Below are 17,898 nucleotides of genomic sequence, written 5' to 3'. Positions count from 1 at the left end.
AACCTTTGAAAGTGTTTAAAGAAAATAAAAGAAACTTCTGTAGTTACTTGCGAAAAAACTCCAACAACATACACAAGGGTGCAGGGGCAGGCTATAATGTATACTGTGTAGGTAAAGGTCTGACACCGCATACTTGGCTTCACAAGTAGGTGTCTATGTGTAACCTGCCTCAATCCATGCCCCTTTTGAATTATTTTCACTTTTATGAATACTGGCAACTGGGATGCAGTGCTGGCATAATGCTTTTAAGGGCCTTAAGTGCTCTAGATCAATATCTAATAGGTATTCAGGTACCTATTGGATGATGGATGCATGTCTGTCTGTGTCTCTCTTATATATATAAACACACACACACACACACACACACACACACACACACACACACAAGATGGCTGCTTTGCTAGGCTGCTTTTGCCTCTTTATACATTTGGAATTCTGTGGGATCAGGCAGCTGGGTTGCGCCTTGGAATGTTGGTGTGTTCAACAAGCACCACCCCTCCCCAGCTGCTTCTGTGTGTCAAATCCCTCCCCTGAAGCTGCCTTTCCCTAGGAAAAGCTGCGATGTTGTTTTTAGCCTATTTTCCAGTAGGCTTATGAGATCACCCAGCATTCTTTGTGTGTGTTGATGTGTCCGTCCATGTGTCCCCCTCATCAACTTCATAGTGCCTGGACCAATATGAACCAATTTGGGTACAGTTGTAGGGACACATAGGGATGCCCTAATGGCATAGTGTGTGATGATGCCATCCACTACATTTCAGAATGGTGGCCATGTGAACATCTGAGGTGTTGTGGACTGCCTAACCTATTTGAACAAAATTTGGTACAGTTGCAGTGAGTAAAACACAGGGGCACCTCAGTGGCATAGTTTGTGATGTTGTCATCCAATCCAATTCAAGATGGCAGACATGTAAACTTTTGAGGCTGACTTGCACTAACTTGAGGACAGTCTAACTGATTTGACCCAAATTTGCTACAGCTTTATGGACACATAGGGATGCCCCAGTGGTGCAGTTTGTAATGATGTTATCCACCCTGATCCAAGATGGCGAATGCGTGAACATTTGAGGTGCAAGAGATATAACTTGTGGACCTCGCTTTGAACCAAATTTAGTCCAGTTGTAGAGACAGTGAAAGGAAAGTAGGCTGATTGGTTCTTACTAGAACAACTTGTTGTTATATGTGTTTGCATGGCACATATAGCAGGTTGTCTCCATATTCTCCCAAAGTTTCTTGTAGCTTTTCTTGGTTCAGTCTCTCATTTGATCCAGCCATTTGATGGTTAAGTGGTGGGCACATAGCTCATCAGCAAATATGCCCTTACAGCTTTGTTAGAATGTTTCACTAAATTAGGGCAGTATAAAGAGTTAGCTGAAAACACAGCATGTACCTGCTTTTACTTTTGTAATGTAAATGTGTAAACATGCATGTGGTAGACACTTCTTGCGGAGCCCTGCGAGTGATGTTGCCTACATGGTGAAAGCATGTTATAGGATAAAAGGAGTTACATGCTAAATTTAACCTGTCACTGTTTCTATGGAAATGTAGAGAGACCCACAGGGACTTGGACACAGTGTGTATTAATAATAATTAGCTGATCCAGCACAGACCATCTGTGCCTCTAGTTTTCCCTGTCATTCCTTCCCCCACCCCTTCAGCCCCAGTGCATTCTGAACTTGGCTTTCCTTTCCCTCCTGCCCACTGGCGGTGGTTTCCTTTGCTGGCTGGCGCTTTCCCTCCCTGCTGGCCGGGCTGGGCTGCGAGAGCTTTCCCTCCCCACCCGCTGGTGGCGCTTTCTCTCCCCACCAGCTAGCTGCTGCTGCCTTTTTCTCCCTGTCGTCATCCCCCAGGCATCTGCTCACAAACTCTCACGAGAGCTGCCATACTTGGGCTTAGCGACGGGTACATTTAGGAGAATTAGCTATAGATATAGATAATATAGGCTTTCTTTTTAGAGGTGAAAACCGACTTGTACACGTAACCTAAAAGAGTGCCAATTATTTCAAATCAATGATGAAAATAAAACTGCCATGTTGAAACTGCTGGAAACGCTTCCAAGAGGCATAACATGTGAGATGCTCAACATGTGGACTGTCCCTGTTGTGTGAAGAGTCCCAATGCTAGCTGTTGTCAGGACTGCATAGTGTTGGCACTGAAATTCTCCACACCCATAGGGGCTATCAGTTTGGTGAACAGTTTGTCTTATGGAGCTATTGTAGCACTAAATGAGCCCCTTGTGGCGCAGTGGTAAAACTGCCGCCCTGTAACCAGAAGGTTACAAGTTCAATCCTGACCAGGGGCTCAAGGTTGACTCAGCCTTCCATCCTTCCGAGGTCGGTAAAATGAGTACCCAGAATGTTGGGGGCAATATACTAAATCATTGTAAACCGCTTAGAGAGCTTCGGCTATAGAGCGGTATATAAATGTAAGTGCTATTGCTATTGCTAAAGTGTCCCATATGGCAGCCCATGAGAAACTAAAATTATGGAACATTGATTGCTAACCTCATTTACAAACTTGATTGTTCTGACATAGTGAGTTCTTTTCTTTTCTTTTTCTTAATCACTTGCAGGAATACCGCTCAGAAAAATCTCTTGAAGAATTGAGTAAACTTGTACCTCCAGAATGCCACTGGTATGGCTCAGCTTATTCCAAATTTAAATATTGTTAAGTGAATAGCTGTCATTATCACTTAACTTATGTGGCTGAAGATTTCATATTTATTTGCCAAATGAATGTATCTACACACTATGATGGAATATGTTGCCTTCTTGCAACATTTTGAATCTTATGGTTAGAATCTAACTTAGAACTTGGCTGAAGATAATTAGTGTTGAGAAAAGTTTTTGATCCAGGTACGTGTTCACATGTGATAGGTGAAGCCACTTTTAAATACTGGGCAGCAGCTTGCCTTTATGGAACGGAAGCTATGGTGTGTTGGAAAAAGTCATCTTTTGAGTTGGTGGTCTTTTGTGTTGTTTTTGTGGTGGGATGCTGCTGTTCTTGTTTTAATGTTTTATAAATTGCCTCAAGAGGAGACTCATAAGTATTGCAGAGACCTCCAAAGATAACCGGGACTTTTTGCAGTTTTCTTATGTAAATGACTTCTTCAGATCATGTCTATTACCTTACACTATAACTGCTGCCTTTATGGAATAGTGCTCTGTTTCATCTCTACAAGTGGCTTTGTCCTTGGTTAATGCAGCAGCTTCTCATTACGTCTGAAAATTTTAGCTTTTAAAAACAAATTTGAGTTCATATGGCTTCATAAAAGTGACATTAGTGTATACTGTGTATCAAACAGTTAACCGCCCAGTTGTTAACTGCCCAGAGATGAAAGTTTGGGGTGGTGTACAAATTTGATAGATAAATAAATAAATAAAACAGTGTGCAGTGTATCAAGCAGAATGCAGTTTCCAAAGGAAGTTTTAATAAAGGCAGATAACAGTACTTGACTACTGTTTAGGGATGTCTATGGATTGTCTACTGTCTATGGATTTTGAACTTCCACCTTGAATCTCATGAAATGGTGATATCAAACGAGGCATTTTGATTCACTCTGTTCAGTTAAATTTTAACCAGTACCTAAGTTAGCTGAAGATAATAGCTTTTAGTGGTTTACTGGCTATTAAAATTAGAAGTGCTGTCTTAATGTTTGAAATGTGAACAGATGATGAATGCCCCATTGGGTTTTCAGTTCTGAATTCCAATATATTTGTGTCTATGTAGTGTTCGAGAAGGTAGAGTGGAACATACACTTGCAAGAGATTTGGTCCCAGGTGATACTGTCTGCTTGTCAGTGGGAGACAGAGTTCCTGCTGACTTGCGCTTGTTTGAGGTATGTCTATATTAATTTCACATTATAGTTCTGGACTCAAGGCAGAGAATGGCACTGATGAGAATTAATTTTAGACTTCATAACATTAGGTTGTATGCAAACAAAATGATGATTAAATCCTATTACAATTAATGGGGATATAAGTTAGTCATCACTAACTTATTTCATTGATTTCAGTGGTGCTTCGACATGGCTAATCTTCTTTGGATACAGCCCATTATCTTGTGAATTTTTTATAATAATAATAATAATTATTATTATAATAGGACCTAGAGGAGATTTGGTTATAAAAATCCTTTCACACTGCATTTTAATCACTGTGTTCTTACTAAATGGTATCAAGCAAAACCATGTGATAAAGGGCCAATTTGCAAATAGTTTGTATCCTCTGGTCATGGATCTTGATATGATTCTTCATCCAGTGGTCTGTAAGGCATCCAAATTACCAACTGGAGTAAGTTGGCAAGGTAGAAGTGTGATTAAAAATTATTTGTGTGACTAATTGGGGGCATGTGTTGCATCTAATTAGGATAACTCGGATAAATGAAGTTTAATAGCAGAGTTAGAGTTGTAATAGCTATAACTAATAAATGAGACAATATGCTGAATTACAATTTTTCCTTCAAGTAAACTTCTAGATTTTGTAGCTGTGTAGATTGAAAGATGCAGTAGTTGTATGTCCAAGAGTTCGCACAGATTTCAGTTTTGAAATGTTCCTTAATGTTAGAAGTACTTAAACCATTATTATTGCGATAACACTGTTGTGTGTCTCATTTGTTGATGAGATGAAACTCATGAAATAATTGATGAGATGAAACTCTTAAAAAGAAAGCTAGAGAAAGAACATAGTCTGAAGCTTCTGGATAAGTTGAGCACTGCTAATACTTTTAGAAGACTGTAAACCAGTTATAACTATTTTTGTAATCTATGTATTTGTTCTCCAAGGCAATAGATCTTTCTATTGATGAATCTAGCCTGACAGGGGAGACAACTCCTTGCTCTAAATGTACATCTCCTCAACCAGCTTCTACCAGTGGAGACCTTTCTTCAAGAAGTAATATTGCTTTCATGGGAACACTGGTTCGATGTGGAAAAGCAAAGGTATTGCTTATCAAAAGATACTTCTTAAATGATTCACTGCTACCATGCAGGATATGTAATCACATTTCTTTTGTACCCACAATGTACACATGTATACACTGTATGTTGTATTTGCTAGAATAGCTGACTGTTAATGTGGTAGTATAAGTTTGGAACCAGCAGCGTAAATGCACTTTCAAATACAAATACTTAACACTTAATTGTGTTCCAAGTTCTAATTATGCTTTTAGAACTATTACTATTATTATAACCTACCTCTAAGCTGTTAATAAGACTTAATATCTTATAGTCTTAATGTCTTGTGAACAATGGTGAACAAATCAATGTAAATAAGACTTAATTGTTCACTAGTTATACCAGGAAGTGTCTCATGGTCCACTGGCCAACTTCTGGTGGCTACTCTGGCAGTTGCTATGAGTCTTGCAAAGGGTGCTGGACTAGTTGGACCTTGAGCTGTTTCAGCAGGATAAGTTCTGTGCAAACCCTGCAGCCTTTAGCACTGATGAGTTATGCTTTCACTGCTGAGAAACCCTGAGTATGCACTCTTGCCTTCTTAAATTTACTTTGGTAGGCATGGGGTTTCTAGTAAAAACCTACTCCTGTATTATACTATCATCCTGGTCACAACTGTTAAAAATTGTAAATAAGTTCCTCAATCCACATTGGCTCAAGTTTTGAACTTGTGACTTGTTTTGTAGGGCATAGTTATTGGAACTGGAGAAAACTCTGAGTTTGGGGAGGTTTTCAAAATGATGCAAGCAGAAGAAGTAAGTAATACTGCAAATGAAAAATTATGTCAATCTTGATTTTGCCAAATTTGGAACACTTTATTGTGTGTGTTGACACTGAGAAACTTGAAACTAGCATCCAAATTAATACAGATTTAACTTGTTCTGATCTTCACACACAAATGAATTACACATGAAAGTAGGATTCAGTTTAATATAGAAAACTATTCAAAACTTAAACAGAACACTAAAGTTTTCAAAAATATTTGCTGGAATAACATCTCCACATTCTCTGTTCCCACTTATTTACCTTGATGCCCACCCTGGTGATAGTTTAGATTACCTTGATAGTTTTGTGCATTTTGGTTGGTGTGAAATATCACATCTCAGATTTCGTGGTAGTGCACAAATGCAACCTTTGAAGGACTTTTCTACAGCAAAGAGTCAGATATTGAGGGCACATAAGAAATGATTTCTGTGTAGGAAGTAATGTTTGAAACATAAAGGCTTGCGAGTAGTCTTTCTTTTCCCTTTCAAAAACTACTGAGAGGATAGCGGGAGTGAAGGTTGGGAACTGTGGGGTGTAGGTATATGGCATCCCTTAGGGTATTTCCAGTTCCTGTATACTTATTAAACTTGAAACATGCATTCCAAAGGCATTTTCCATGTTAAGTAGGATAAAGCAGCACTAAAACTAAGCAATATAAAACTCAATAAGTCAGTGATTAATAAAGTTGGATAGTCATACACAAAGTCTGTAACATAGTTGATTAGAATAGTTTCTCTCTCTCCCCCCCCCCCCCACCGCCCCTTTTCTTTTTACCAAGGCTCCAAAGACACCTTTACAGAGGAGCATGGATCTCCTAGGGAAACAACTTTCACTGTACTCCTTTGGTATAATTGGTAAGAGAGCAACTGCTTGTTTAGACTTCAGCATCTTGGGCCATTTCAGTGAATTGGGGGAGGGGTGTGGCTTTTTGGACATGTATTATAGTTACAAGTTCTAGTACTTTACTGTTTACTGCTATTTGAATTGCATTTGTATCTGGTTGAAAACAGAGAAAGTATTTCTGCTTCCAATAGGAACTTCCTTATTATGGATTCTTAACAGTTCTGCTATCCTCATCTTCTATATCCAACTTCTTCTCTTCTTTCAGCATTGCTGTGAGGGCTTTTTATTTAACTTCATGAGGGCTTCAATACCACTTCAGTCAGATGCAATCACTGATAGATTTCAAATAGTGAAGTGGCTTCTCTGAAAAAGTTTTGTGGCTTTAATAGGCGTGAAGATGAGCCATGCTTGGGCCATCTGGACTGTTCTTTAGTAAACTCTTTTCCTGTACAGAGAGAGAGAGTGATCTGAAAACTACTCCATTATTTTCTTCTGAATGAAATAGTACATGACCTATTTAGAAAATGATTGTAGTAGAGTTATAGCTAAACTGAAAAGCACAATTGAAATTGAGTCGGAATACCATTCAGTTAAAAGCTGATGATAGTTTGACTGAAATATTCACTTTTAAGTGCTCACACTTGCCAGGACCACAGTAAAAGCATATAAATACATTTAAAACCATCTGCCCCCCCCCCTTTAGTTCATTTTTAAAAATACCTTCCTCTTGACCCAGTGCAACTTACAAAACTGATTTCTTAAAAACAAAAGCTGAAACAATAATAAACTATATATAACCTCAGATGAGCTGTGAAAGAGCAGCTGAGAGCAAATAATTACATAAAGAATCTCTGTTCCAAGTGCTCAGCCAAAGAAAGCCACTCCAGTCAACTGAAGACTAGAAGCAAGGAAGCAGAATAAGCCTTCTTGGGAAAGAGCTCTGCAGTCTTGGGGCTGTTGCCGAAAAGGCCTTGCCCTGAGTCACCATCAGCTGTACCTCATATGGCAGAGAAACCTGAAGCAGGGACTCTGAGGAAGATCTTAAAAGCATGAGTGCTCCTTGAAGTATTCTAGGCTAATACTGTTCAGGGCTTTAAAGAGTTCAGCTAGGACTACACTGAAAGTCATATTGATCTTACTCTCTTACATGATGTAGCCTGTTTGCTTTTACTTTCTGACGGTAACCAGATGACCTTTGGACTCCTTCCAACACTCTAATCTAGATGACCCCTTTTAGCACATTGGTTCTATGAATACTCTAGGCATAGTCGAGCTTGTAAACAGCCACTTGTAGTCATTTTGGTTTCTGCTTCTCTCCACCCACCCCCTTTCAGGTCATTGGTGTGCCATAGGTGGACTGGTTTTAAAAAAAAAAGTGCCAATAAGCTTTTAATCTGAGCCAGCCCTACTAAGTTGGTTCAAGATAATGACTGACCAAATCTGCCTGCCACCTTTATGTTTATTTCACATTTCATGCTTGATATTTAAATATGACATTACTTCTATTTTATAATAGGTATAATTATGCTGGTTGGATGGCTGCAAGGAAAGAATATCCTAGATATGTTTACGATTGGTGTGAGGTGAGATTAAGTATTATGTCAGTAACACTTTGTATGAATGAGTAGAATGACTCTTTACAAAACAACTGACATTCTACATCACTAATACTGAGTGGATTCAGTCTTTGTTGCAATTATGAGATCCTGTCAGTTGACGTTTCCTTCCATGTAGACTCTTCACAAAATGATCTTTTCACTAGTAGCTAGAGTTGGGCAAGGAAAAGCTTCGTTGTAAATGTTGAGTTCATTGTTGCAGAGATAAAACAGTTTCATCTGTTTACACGGATCAGTGTTAACTTAGGAAAACAAAGCTAAGTATATATTTCTAAGTCAATTCTCTTGTACCCTACTCACTCAAAACTGTGTCTTTCTAGAGAATAGCTTCCTCAACATAGGAAGCTGCCTTATTCTGAGTCAGACCATTGGTCCATCTAGCTCAGTATTGTCTCCACAGACTGGCAGCGGCTTCTCCAAGGTTGCAGGCAGGAATCTCTTTCAGTCTTATCTTGGAGATGCTAGGGAGGGAGCTTGGAACCTTCTGCATGCAAGCATGCATGTGCTCTTTCCATAGCAGCCCAATCCCCTAAGGGGAATATCTTACAGTGCTCACACATGTAGTCTCCCATTCAAATGTAACCAGGGCAGACCATGTTTAGCAAAGGGGACAATTCATGCTTGCTACCACAAGACCAGATCTCTTCTTCCCTTTACATACACATTGTAAAACAGTCTTGGTTCACATTCTGATTTTGTCTAATGTATGAATCCATGCATACATGGGTACACAACTATATGAAGAAAGGCTTGCAGCATTGCAATGATCTGGAAGCCATTTCCATGATAGCAACTATGTTTCTTGTCATCACAAAGGACATACAGTAGAAATGACTCTCTGTGATGAGATTGGGTTTTAAACTTTCTATTTTTACATACATGGTATGTAACACTTAAAAAAATCTTTCTCATCAGTCAGAGAACTTTGATCATGGATACTTGTTAAAACACTCGTACTTGTGTGATAATATATAGAAATATGTAACTGGACTTCACCTTTTTCTAGACATACTTATCAGGCTTGGCTGTATGATGTCACAAAATCAAACAAGTGAGGGCAATGCTTCCTGCTCTTACTCTGGATGGACAAGCACTTTTTGTTCTGTTTTTCAGCTTCCCCTAAAAACAGCTGAAATGGGCAGGGTTAATTTTGTTGGCTGCAAAATTCTTCATGAAACATGCTGCTCTCCTTTTCAGACTCAGCCCTATCAATGACACATTTTCTGTATCTGAAGTGCACACATAGTTTTGAAGTGGATTAACATATATTTTAAAATTATAGCTTGGCTGTAGCTGCAATTCCTGAAGGATTACCAATTGTTGTAACAGTAACATTGGCTCTTGGTGTGATGAGAATGGTCAAGAAACGGGCTATTGTCAAAAAGCTGCCAATTGTTGAAACTTTAGGTAAGAACAATAAAGTACAGATTCCTATGAATGTATAACTGTCCAATCTGAATTCCTAACAAAACAGCTTGAATGTACATGCCTTATCAATAGAGAAAAATGATATTTTTCTAGTAACATGCCAATATATTCAAACCTCTGTTAAAACATTTCTTATGAAGGAATAAAATATTGCAGAAACATAATTTTATTAAGAGTTGTTCAGGAGGCCCTTGAATATTGAGGAGTTATGCCCTTTGAAAGCGTTGTGAAAGCTGAAACCACAATAATCAAAACCTAACATGAATAAAGTGTTAGGTTCTTGGGGAACTTGCACTTTTTGCATCCCCGCCTGTTCCCACTCCAGGCTTCAGTAAGCAGGAAGGAGATGAACTTTACCAGATTCCTCCTCTCCACCAGTGAGTGTGTCTCAGGGTCAGTCTTTCAGGAATCACCTTCAGCACTCAGGTTCATTTCCTCCTCCTTCTTTGCCCTTTCCCTGCTGTCTGTTCCTTTTCCCCAGTGTGACTCTTTCTGTCCAGTCTAGCCTTGCCTCCTCACACTGTTCTCATATTGCTCCACTTGTGTTCCTTCTCAACCCACACACGGGAAATTTGCAGGTTTCTCCTCCATATGTGCTGACTGAAGGAGGAGGGAGGTAACAGTGGGCATTTACTCCTGTCCACTCATCTGCTCCACCTGCAAATATTTTAAATGCTGTTTTTACTGAAATGTTAAGTCCTGTAATTCCAAGTTCAGAATAGGAAGGAATTGGTGTTAGGCACTTTAGACTAGTGCCAAAATGAAAAATGTTCCTAGTGGAGGAGAAAGGAAGTCTGGTATGTTAAGCTGGGGTGAAGTGGGAAGTCTGCTTCTCTTAGCCTAAGCACACACCCTTCCATTCCCCTAACATTCCGTGAAGAGGCTTACTTTGGTCAATCAATTGTCCACATTAAAATTTGTCATAATGCTTGTGTGATTAGCTCATTCACTCATTTTCAGGCTGCTGCAATGTGATTTGCTCGGATAAAACTGGTACACTGACAAAGAACGAAATGACTGTTACTCATATATTTACAGCAGATGGACTACATGCTGAGGTGGGTAGTAAATGTATATCTTCGGTGTATTTAATACATACTAGCATGGTTAGGCAGATGTATTGGGTTTTTTTTTTTTAAAAAGTGGTTGGTTCTGAAAACTTCTCCATGCCGGCTTTATTGACCTATTTCTGGATAGAAGATTGCTTTGACATCTTCCCCTGAGCTGTAGTCATTTCCATTTTTGTCTAGGAGGAGAAATGTTAGAGGGTATTGCAGGTTATGTTATCTTAAATGTGTAGATGTCTAGAACATTTTAAATGTCTTAGAAATATTTGTATTAAATAAAATGTCCACTTGATGCAAAAAGTGAGGTTGCATTGCAGTTCAAATGCATGAAAATTAATATATAGTGCGTTTGAAATCATAGTAGGAGTGTGAAATCTACCTTGTTTTTACATGAAGTTTTCTGGCTTCTTTGCAGAATTTATTATTCCATTTGCCAATCAGCTCTGATTTTACCATGATATTTCCTTGGTGTTCCCATTTGCTTACCAAACCTACTAGCCTTAAACTTAGTTTGTTTTTTGTTTCATAGGTTACTGGAGTAGGCTATAACAGGTTTGGAGAAGTCATGGTTGAAGGTGATGTTGTTCATGGGTTTAACAATCCATCTGTCAGCAGAATTGTTGAGGTAAGAACTTGTATTGAAAGTCTACTCTTTTCTGAAATTTGGACACTTCGTTACATTAATAATTTTTTGTCTTGTCTTCAGGCTGGGTGTGTGTGCAATGATGCTGTAATTAGAAACAACACTTTAATGGGAAAACCAACAGAAGGAGCTTTAATTGCACTTGCAATGAAGGTATGTGGTATTCTGAAAGGCAGCAGTTCTCATACTGATATAGAAATGCAGGATGTTGTGCTTTCCTAAAGGGTAGCTATGTTAGTCTGTTACAGCAAAAATAGAGAATAGAGAATAGGTACCTTAAAGACTAACAGATTTATTGTGGCTGAACCTTTCAGGTTCAGAGCTCACTATCAGATGCATGAAGAGATCTCTTCAGTGGTTAGGCCTATGTAATATAAGGAGTGTGTTGCAAGAAATCGATAGAATACAGGTAGACCTCCTTACTTGTGGACTTGTTATCCATGGTTTTGCATATCTGCGGTTGGGAAAAAGACACCTGACTTTGACATATGCGGCGGAGGAAGGCACATTGACCTAGCGTATCCGCAGGTTGGGGGTGGGTGGAGATGACTGCAGAGGTCATTTCCAGCCACAGAGCCACAAAATGACTCCTGTCAAACAAACCAACAAAAACCCCATGCAATTTTCAGCCAGTTGAGGGGTGCAGTGCAACGGGGGGAGCAGCAGCGACAGGTAATCAGCCCGACCCCCAAATTGGCCAGTTTTTGGCCAAAAATGGCCAACTGGGAACCCAACCCCTGCGATTCCACTGGGGTCAGTGGTCCGATATTCACAGTTTCCATATCCGCGGTACAGTCACGGAAATGGAACCCCCACGAATATTGAGGTCTACCTGTACAGAGAAAACCTGATGGGGTGGGGGGAAGAGAGACCAAAAGTTCAAGAAGTGCAGGAGAATCATACTGTGCAGATTATACTGTGCAGAGAAATACAGGATCCAGACAAATCATCAGTGTGTGTATGTATGACCCACTTTCTTTCAGCAGATACTTGTGATAAATAGGTAGAGCAGGAACCAATAAAGCCTAAAAAGATGGACCATTACTTTCTGTAAAGAGCTAGAAATGTCTAGGGTTTGAGACCAAATTCCAAAGTTTCAGCTTGTGAATGAATTTCAGCAAAGTTCATCAATAGGACTCAAAAGTGAATAAGAGGAGATTTTATAAGCTACTTCAAAACTAATTAAAAACACTTTGGATGTTGAGTGGGTGACATTGAATGCAGAATGGCTAGCTCTTGAAATGGTTCCAAAGCTAACATGAATTCTTGAATATTGTATTAATAAGATACTTATGTGTTAACTGTTCTATAATAAAGAAAAGTTCTTGTATAATTTGGTTGTATGTATGAGCACTGTTGGAAAATGTAATGTGGATGGAATGTTAGAATTCTTAGGCTGGAAACTTAATACAGTGTGTTTAATAACTGGATCAAAGTTTAATTGGAAGCTGAGTTAGTTTTCAACTAGAGAGGTAGAAGAGATGGCAAATGTCCTCTTGTTTTCATTCAGTCACAGTATTTTAGCTGAACGTCTGTAAGAATTTCCGTCTGATCCACTTATATTTCACTGGCTGAGGACTGATAAAATAAGTTGTCAGGATTTAGAATGTGATTCCTATCTTTGTCTGCATTGCATTTCAACTATGCACAGTTGGCATAATTTCATAGATGGATGTCCTGTTTAAAAATCCAGCAGTTCTTAACTTTTGTGGTTGTCCCTAATTCTTTGTGGAAGCATGAAATTTTGTGAGGAGAATTGTTGGTTTTAGTTGTAAGCATCAGTCCTCCAAGAAACTGAGAGCAGCATCTGTGACGTTTTTGGCAGTCCCCCATTCAGTGCTGGGTAGGCCCAAAGCTATTGAACTCTTACAGATGGAACTACACTGGGTTCCTTCAGAATAACTTCTAAAATTTAAACTTTCTTATCATTGTGCCTTAAAGAGCTATTCAAAGTAGATTGACTCTTCCTGGTAGAGCATTTGGAGAACTTCAGAAAAGAGAACCAAGGGCTGGATCCTTACTTTTCATGTAGTGTAATTGGAAGGTCCTCCTGTGAACAGAAAGAGAGATTTGTTTATTACCTTTGTGTACTGCCCTATTCATCCAAAGGCTCTGGGCGGTGAGTTGCACTCATTAATGAGTTGCACTCATTGAAAGGATTTTTTCATGAGCACAACTCCTCCCATGAATGGAAAAAGCTCCCAACGAGAGTGTTGCAGCACAGTAGGTTAGGATTTTATCTTGTATATTTAACCCTCTGAATTTATTCATAATGTATATTAACATTACAGTAAGCTGGAATATAGCTGTAAAATTTTCCAAGGAAGTAAAAGCTAAATTTGAGGGGTTTGTCACCAAAAGGAGATATGGTAGCAGTAAAATCCACTGCTAAGTCTGGAAAGGACCTGAAGTACTCTAATCCAGTCCCCTCCAATGAAGCAGTATCTTATGTATGCATGTCCTTATCAGAGTGACTCACATGATTCTAATTGTTGTCCAGTTGATATAGAGCAGGAGCAAGCAGACTCTGAGGTATATTTATGGAAAATCAAAAATTAAAATGATTGTAGGCACTCAGCTATGGGTTGAATCTGCAACCACCTTTATTCTTATAGATGGGTTTAGATGGTATCCAGCAAGACTATATAAGGAAAGCAGAATATCCCTTCAGCTCTGAGCAAAAATGGATGGCTGTTAAGTGTGTCCATAGAACACAACAGGTAAGTCTGTTTCTGCAATCTTTCTTCCACAAATTAACAATATCCCGTGATATCTTACCTTGAATTCGGGTGTTACACATTATACTTAAATACAGGTGGGAGTATTTATCAAACAGAGGCTGAAACTTCAAGCATACTTATAAGATCTACTGAAACAAATGGAGTTCAGTTTGAAGTAAATATCGTTGAGGCTGATAAACGAATGTTACAAAATTCACCTAATCATGGTCAGTTTCATGACTGTTTATTTGTCTTGTGGCAACATACGGTTGGATTGAAGGATTTTGTGCACTTAAAAGGCACTAGTTGACAAAAACATATTGCTCTATACTATAAATATTGTTTGGCATCCAGCACAGTGTTACATGTCCACAATATTGTGCTGTGGGGCTGCTGCCCCCTTCTAAGGCAGAATTGGGGCTGCCTATTATCCTGAATGGGGACTGTTATGCCCCCCATTCAGGACAATGGGGAGATTTGGCAGAAGCACTGCTTGTGTAACTGCCTATTTTGCGCATCCCCACAGCACAACATTATGGACGCATAGCATTGCACTGGATGTCGGCCGCTGTTTTTTAGCCTACTTTCCTTAAGGAAAGTAACTTATGAGATCACCCGTGTGTGTGTCCCTATCAACTTTACAATGCCTGGACCAATATGAACCAAATTGGGTACAGCTGTAGGGACACTTCAATGGCATGCGTCTGTCAGATGGCAGACGCGTGGATGTTTGAAGTGCAAGTGGGCTAACTTGTGAACCGCCTAACTATTTTGGAACAAATTTGGTGCAGTTGTTATGAGTGACACATAAGGACACCTCAGTGGCATAGTTTGTGATGATGTCATCCACCCTACTTCAAGATGGCAGATGCGTTAACATTTAAGGCTGAAGTGGGCTAATTTGTGAGGATGATAATGAGCAATTAAGATTATAGTAAAAAGAAAGTAGGCAGATTAGTTCTTCTGGGCGGTCTCTACCCATCACACAGCTGGGCTTCATTTATATTTATTACATTTAATATCCCGCTCTTCCTCCAAGGAGCCCAAAGCGGTGTACTACATACTTCGGTTTCTCCTCACAACAACCCTGTGAAGTAGGCTAGGCTGAGAGAGAAGTGACTGGCCCAGAGTCACCCAGCAAGTCTCATGGCTGAATGGGGATTTGAACTCAGGTCTCCTTGGTCCTAGTTCAGCACTCTAACCACTACACCACGCTGGCTCTCTCATCTGGAGCTTCACTCTCATCTGGAGAGTGAAGGTCCAATCGAAAGTGTGCAAGCTTCTCTTCCCTCTCTTGAGTGGTAACTCCTTCCCTTCATGCCTATGTGGTCAAGTGACTCACCGTTACGTTCTCAGTGTTTACATTGTCCACCAAGAGTTCTACGTCTCAGGCCAGTCAGAGAGTTCTCTTCCTTCTTGTTCAGTCCAAAACAAAAAAACCTGTAAATTCAGACTTATCTCCTCATGTTTTCTTTATGTATTTGTTTCCACTCTTTCTTTTTGGTATACTTTCTACCTTTTGTCCTCTGCATTTTGTTTTTGCTTGACATCCTTTCGTGGTTAATGGCTACAAGGATTACCTTCAGCACTAGCTGTCGGGCGAAATTCCCTACTTTGGACAGACACCAGTTTTGCCTTCTTTGTCTCATGGAAGCCCATATTGTGCAGTCTTGTGCACATTGGCAAAAGCTGACCTGGCAAGTGCGCTGAAATAGGCTTTCTAGACTGTGGGCTGTGCTTTGGGCGCATGCCCTGCTTCACCCATTTTTGGATGCTGCTGGTTTTGACAGCTCCTTGGATCAGCTTGCTCCTGAGGAGCCTATAGGTGCTGATTATCGGACCTTGCATACTGAGCTATCCACAGCTGCTCACTCTGTCCACGCGGCTCAGTCTACGGCTCCTCCGCTTGAACTCCTTTGCTTGGCTCCCTTGGAACTGGCAGTTCCTTTGGCTTGGCGGGTGGCTGCTGCCCCTGCTCAGGCTTCAACTATGGACACACCTCTCGCTAGTCCAAAACACAAAGACCCGCTCCCTGATTGGGATGGTCCACAAAAGAAGAAGAAGAAGAATTGGAAGAAAACTCCTTCTCAGTCTCCTCACACAGTGTCTGTTGCTGGCTCTGCCACAGGAAACTCAGCTTCCCACGCCTATAAAGAAGATGCATGAATTAAAGCACTTCAGTACCGAGTCCTCATGAGCTGGTAACTGCAGCCTTCCACATCATCTAACAATACTCTAGACTTAGCCCCACAAGGCGCTGCCATCCTGACTCCTACCTCAATGCCTCACCCGATTCAAGAGCTCCTTTAGTAGCCTCTTTCCTATCAGTACTGAGGCCCTGCTCTCTTTCTCCAGAGGAAGACCCTGTGTCCCCTGCACAGAATCATTCCAGTTTTTTGCCTTCTGGGGGCTGGTACGGAGTTTCTCCTCCTTGGAACCAATTCTACTCTCAGTCCTATAGGGACTTTTATTCTCGGCTGACCTGCTCTCTAGACAGATATGACTCCTTCTATCATCACAGAGACCTGTCTGACGTAGATGTCTATTATTGGGACTGTCATGGCACTCCTCATCATGGTTCTAGCTACCCGAATCCATGCACACATTATGTCCGACCACGTCTCGCTCTAAATCATGCTCTCCTCATTTTTGGAGGTCTTCAATTTTTCCTTGTCATCACTGCACTGTTAATGGATGACAGTGCTCTCCTGTGTATCATGAGGACAGATTCTGGCCTCCTCCACCCACCTACCATGGGCTTGTATCTCCCTACACTGGGATGCCAAGGGACACTGTTCTGCCTGTGAGTTCACCTGCTCCAAACCAGGTGGGGCCTGGTGTTCTGGCTACATCTACTAGGACCAATTGCCCACCCAACTCACTGGAAGTGGTTAGTCCTGCCCACCTGACCAGCTTCTCCAATCATCAGATTTGGACCATGCCTCGGGAGAGGAGTCAGACACTCTGGACACGCCTGACCTCTGGCCTTCTGAGTAGGTTGAAAACACTAAACCTGCCTTGCCTTCAGAAAACCTCTACTTCTTTGCAGAACAAGTCTCCAAGATGGCCTTAGCCTCGAATCCCATCTTTGACCTCATTGATGCGGATGTCCAACTAGCTGTCGCCCTTCCCATGAATTTGGCTTTATTGGAGATAATCTGGCCTTGCTGGGAGAGAAGCCTTCTTTAGTTACACTGACCTCTAAAAGGATTAAATTTTTTAATAAAGTGCAGTTGGAAGATTTCTTCAGACACCCCCCCCCCCAAAAAAAAAATTATATAGTGGTGGCAGCAGCTCAGGCAAAGTCACACAACAGAACCTTGTTTGCCCCTAATGACAGAGAGGGCAGAAAGCTTGACTCTATGGGCAGGCAGCTCTTCTCCACTTCCTCCCTCCTGCTAAAAATGGCTAACTACCAGGCATGCATGTTGTGATGTAACCACCTGCTGTGAGATAAGTTATTTCCAATTCTTGAGTTTCTCAACCCTGAACCAACAGACTCCACCCTTTGCTTACAACAAGAAGCTTTTAAATTTGAGTAAGCAACTTCTCCACACCTCTAGACACACAAACGACTCTATAGCCAGATCTATGGCTAGTTCATGGCTCTGTGCAGACATGTCTGGTTGTGTTCCTCTGGACTAGCCCCTGAAGCCAGATCCAGGATTGAGGACCTGCCTTTTGATGGACAGGCCCTGTTTGGACCCAAGACTGAAGAAACCATGGAGAAAGTTCAAAAGCTCCATAATACTGCAACATCTATGAGTTTTATTCCTGCTATATACCATACCCTTGAGGTCACAACGACCACAGTCTTCTAGACCCTCTTCTCAGTCTCAACTGGATCATTCCTTTCAGCAGCCAA

At 40.7% G+C, this 17,898-nt stretch overlaps 1 protein-coding gene across 2 annotated transcripts in view; it reads left to right on the top strand.

Annotated features, from left to right (window-relative positions):
• The window catches only part of ATP2C1 (ATPase secretory pathway Ca2+ transporting 1), a 59,863-nt gene that overhangs the window by 15,486 nt on the left and 26,479 nt on the right, over positions 1–17,898 (top strand). For both annotated transcript variants that reach the window (XR_008309419.1, XM_053258964.1), the window contains exons 7-17: positions 2,573–2,634; positions 3,730–3,838; positions 4,784–4,939; positions 5,638–5,706; positions 6,495–6,570; positions 8,076–8,142; positions 9,458–9,582; positions 10,564–10,661; positions 11,200–11,295; positions 11,377–11,466; positions 13,929–14,033. Coding sequence is in view for 1 of the 2 variants with exons in the window: in XM_053258964.1 (XP_053114939.1) it covers positions 2,573–2,634; positions 3,730–3,838; positions 4,784–4,939; positions 5,638–5,706; positions 6,495–6,570; positions 8,076–8,142; positions 9,458–9,582; positions 10,564–10,661; positions 11,200–11,295; positions 11,377–11,466; positions 13,929–14,033 (1,053 nt within the window). In the remaining variant the exon portion in view is untranslated. The remainder of the gene's footprint in view (positions 1–2,572; positions 2,635–3,729; positions 3,839–4,783; positions 4,940–5,637; positions 5,707–6,494; positions 6,571–8,075; positions 8,143–9,457; positions 9,583–10,563; positions 10,662–11,199; positions 11,296–11,376; positions 11,467–13,928; positions 14,034–17,898) is intronic.

The sequence above is a fragment of the Hemicordylus capensis genome, chromosome 6, assembly GCF_027244095.1.
Source record: "Hemicordylus capensis ecotype Gifberg chromosome 6, rHemCap1.1.pri, whole genome shotgun sequence".
NCBI lineage: Eukaryota > Metazoa > Chordata > Lepidosauria > Squamata > Cordylidae > Hemicordylus > Hemicordylus capensis.
This window is presented reverse-complemented; position numbering and strand designations above follow the sequence as displayed.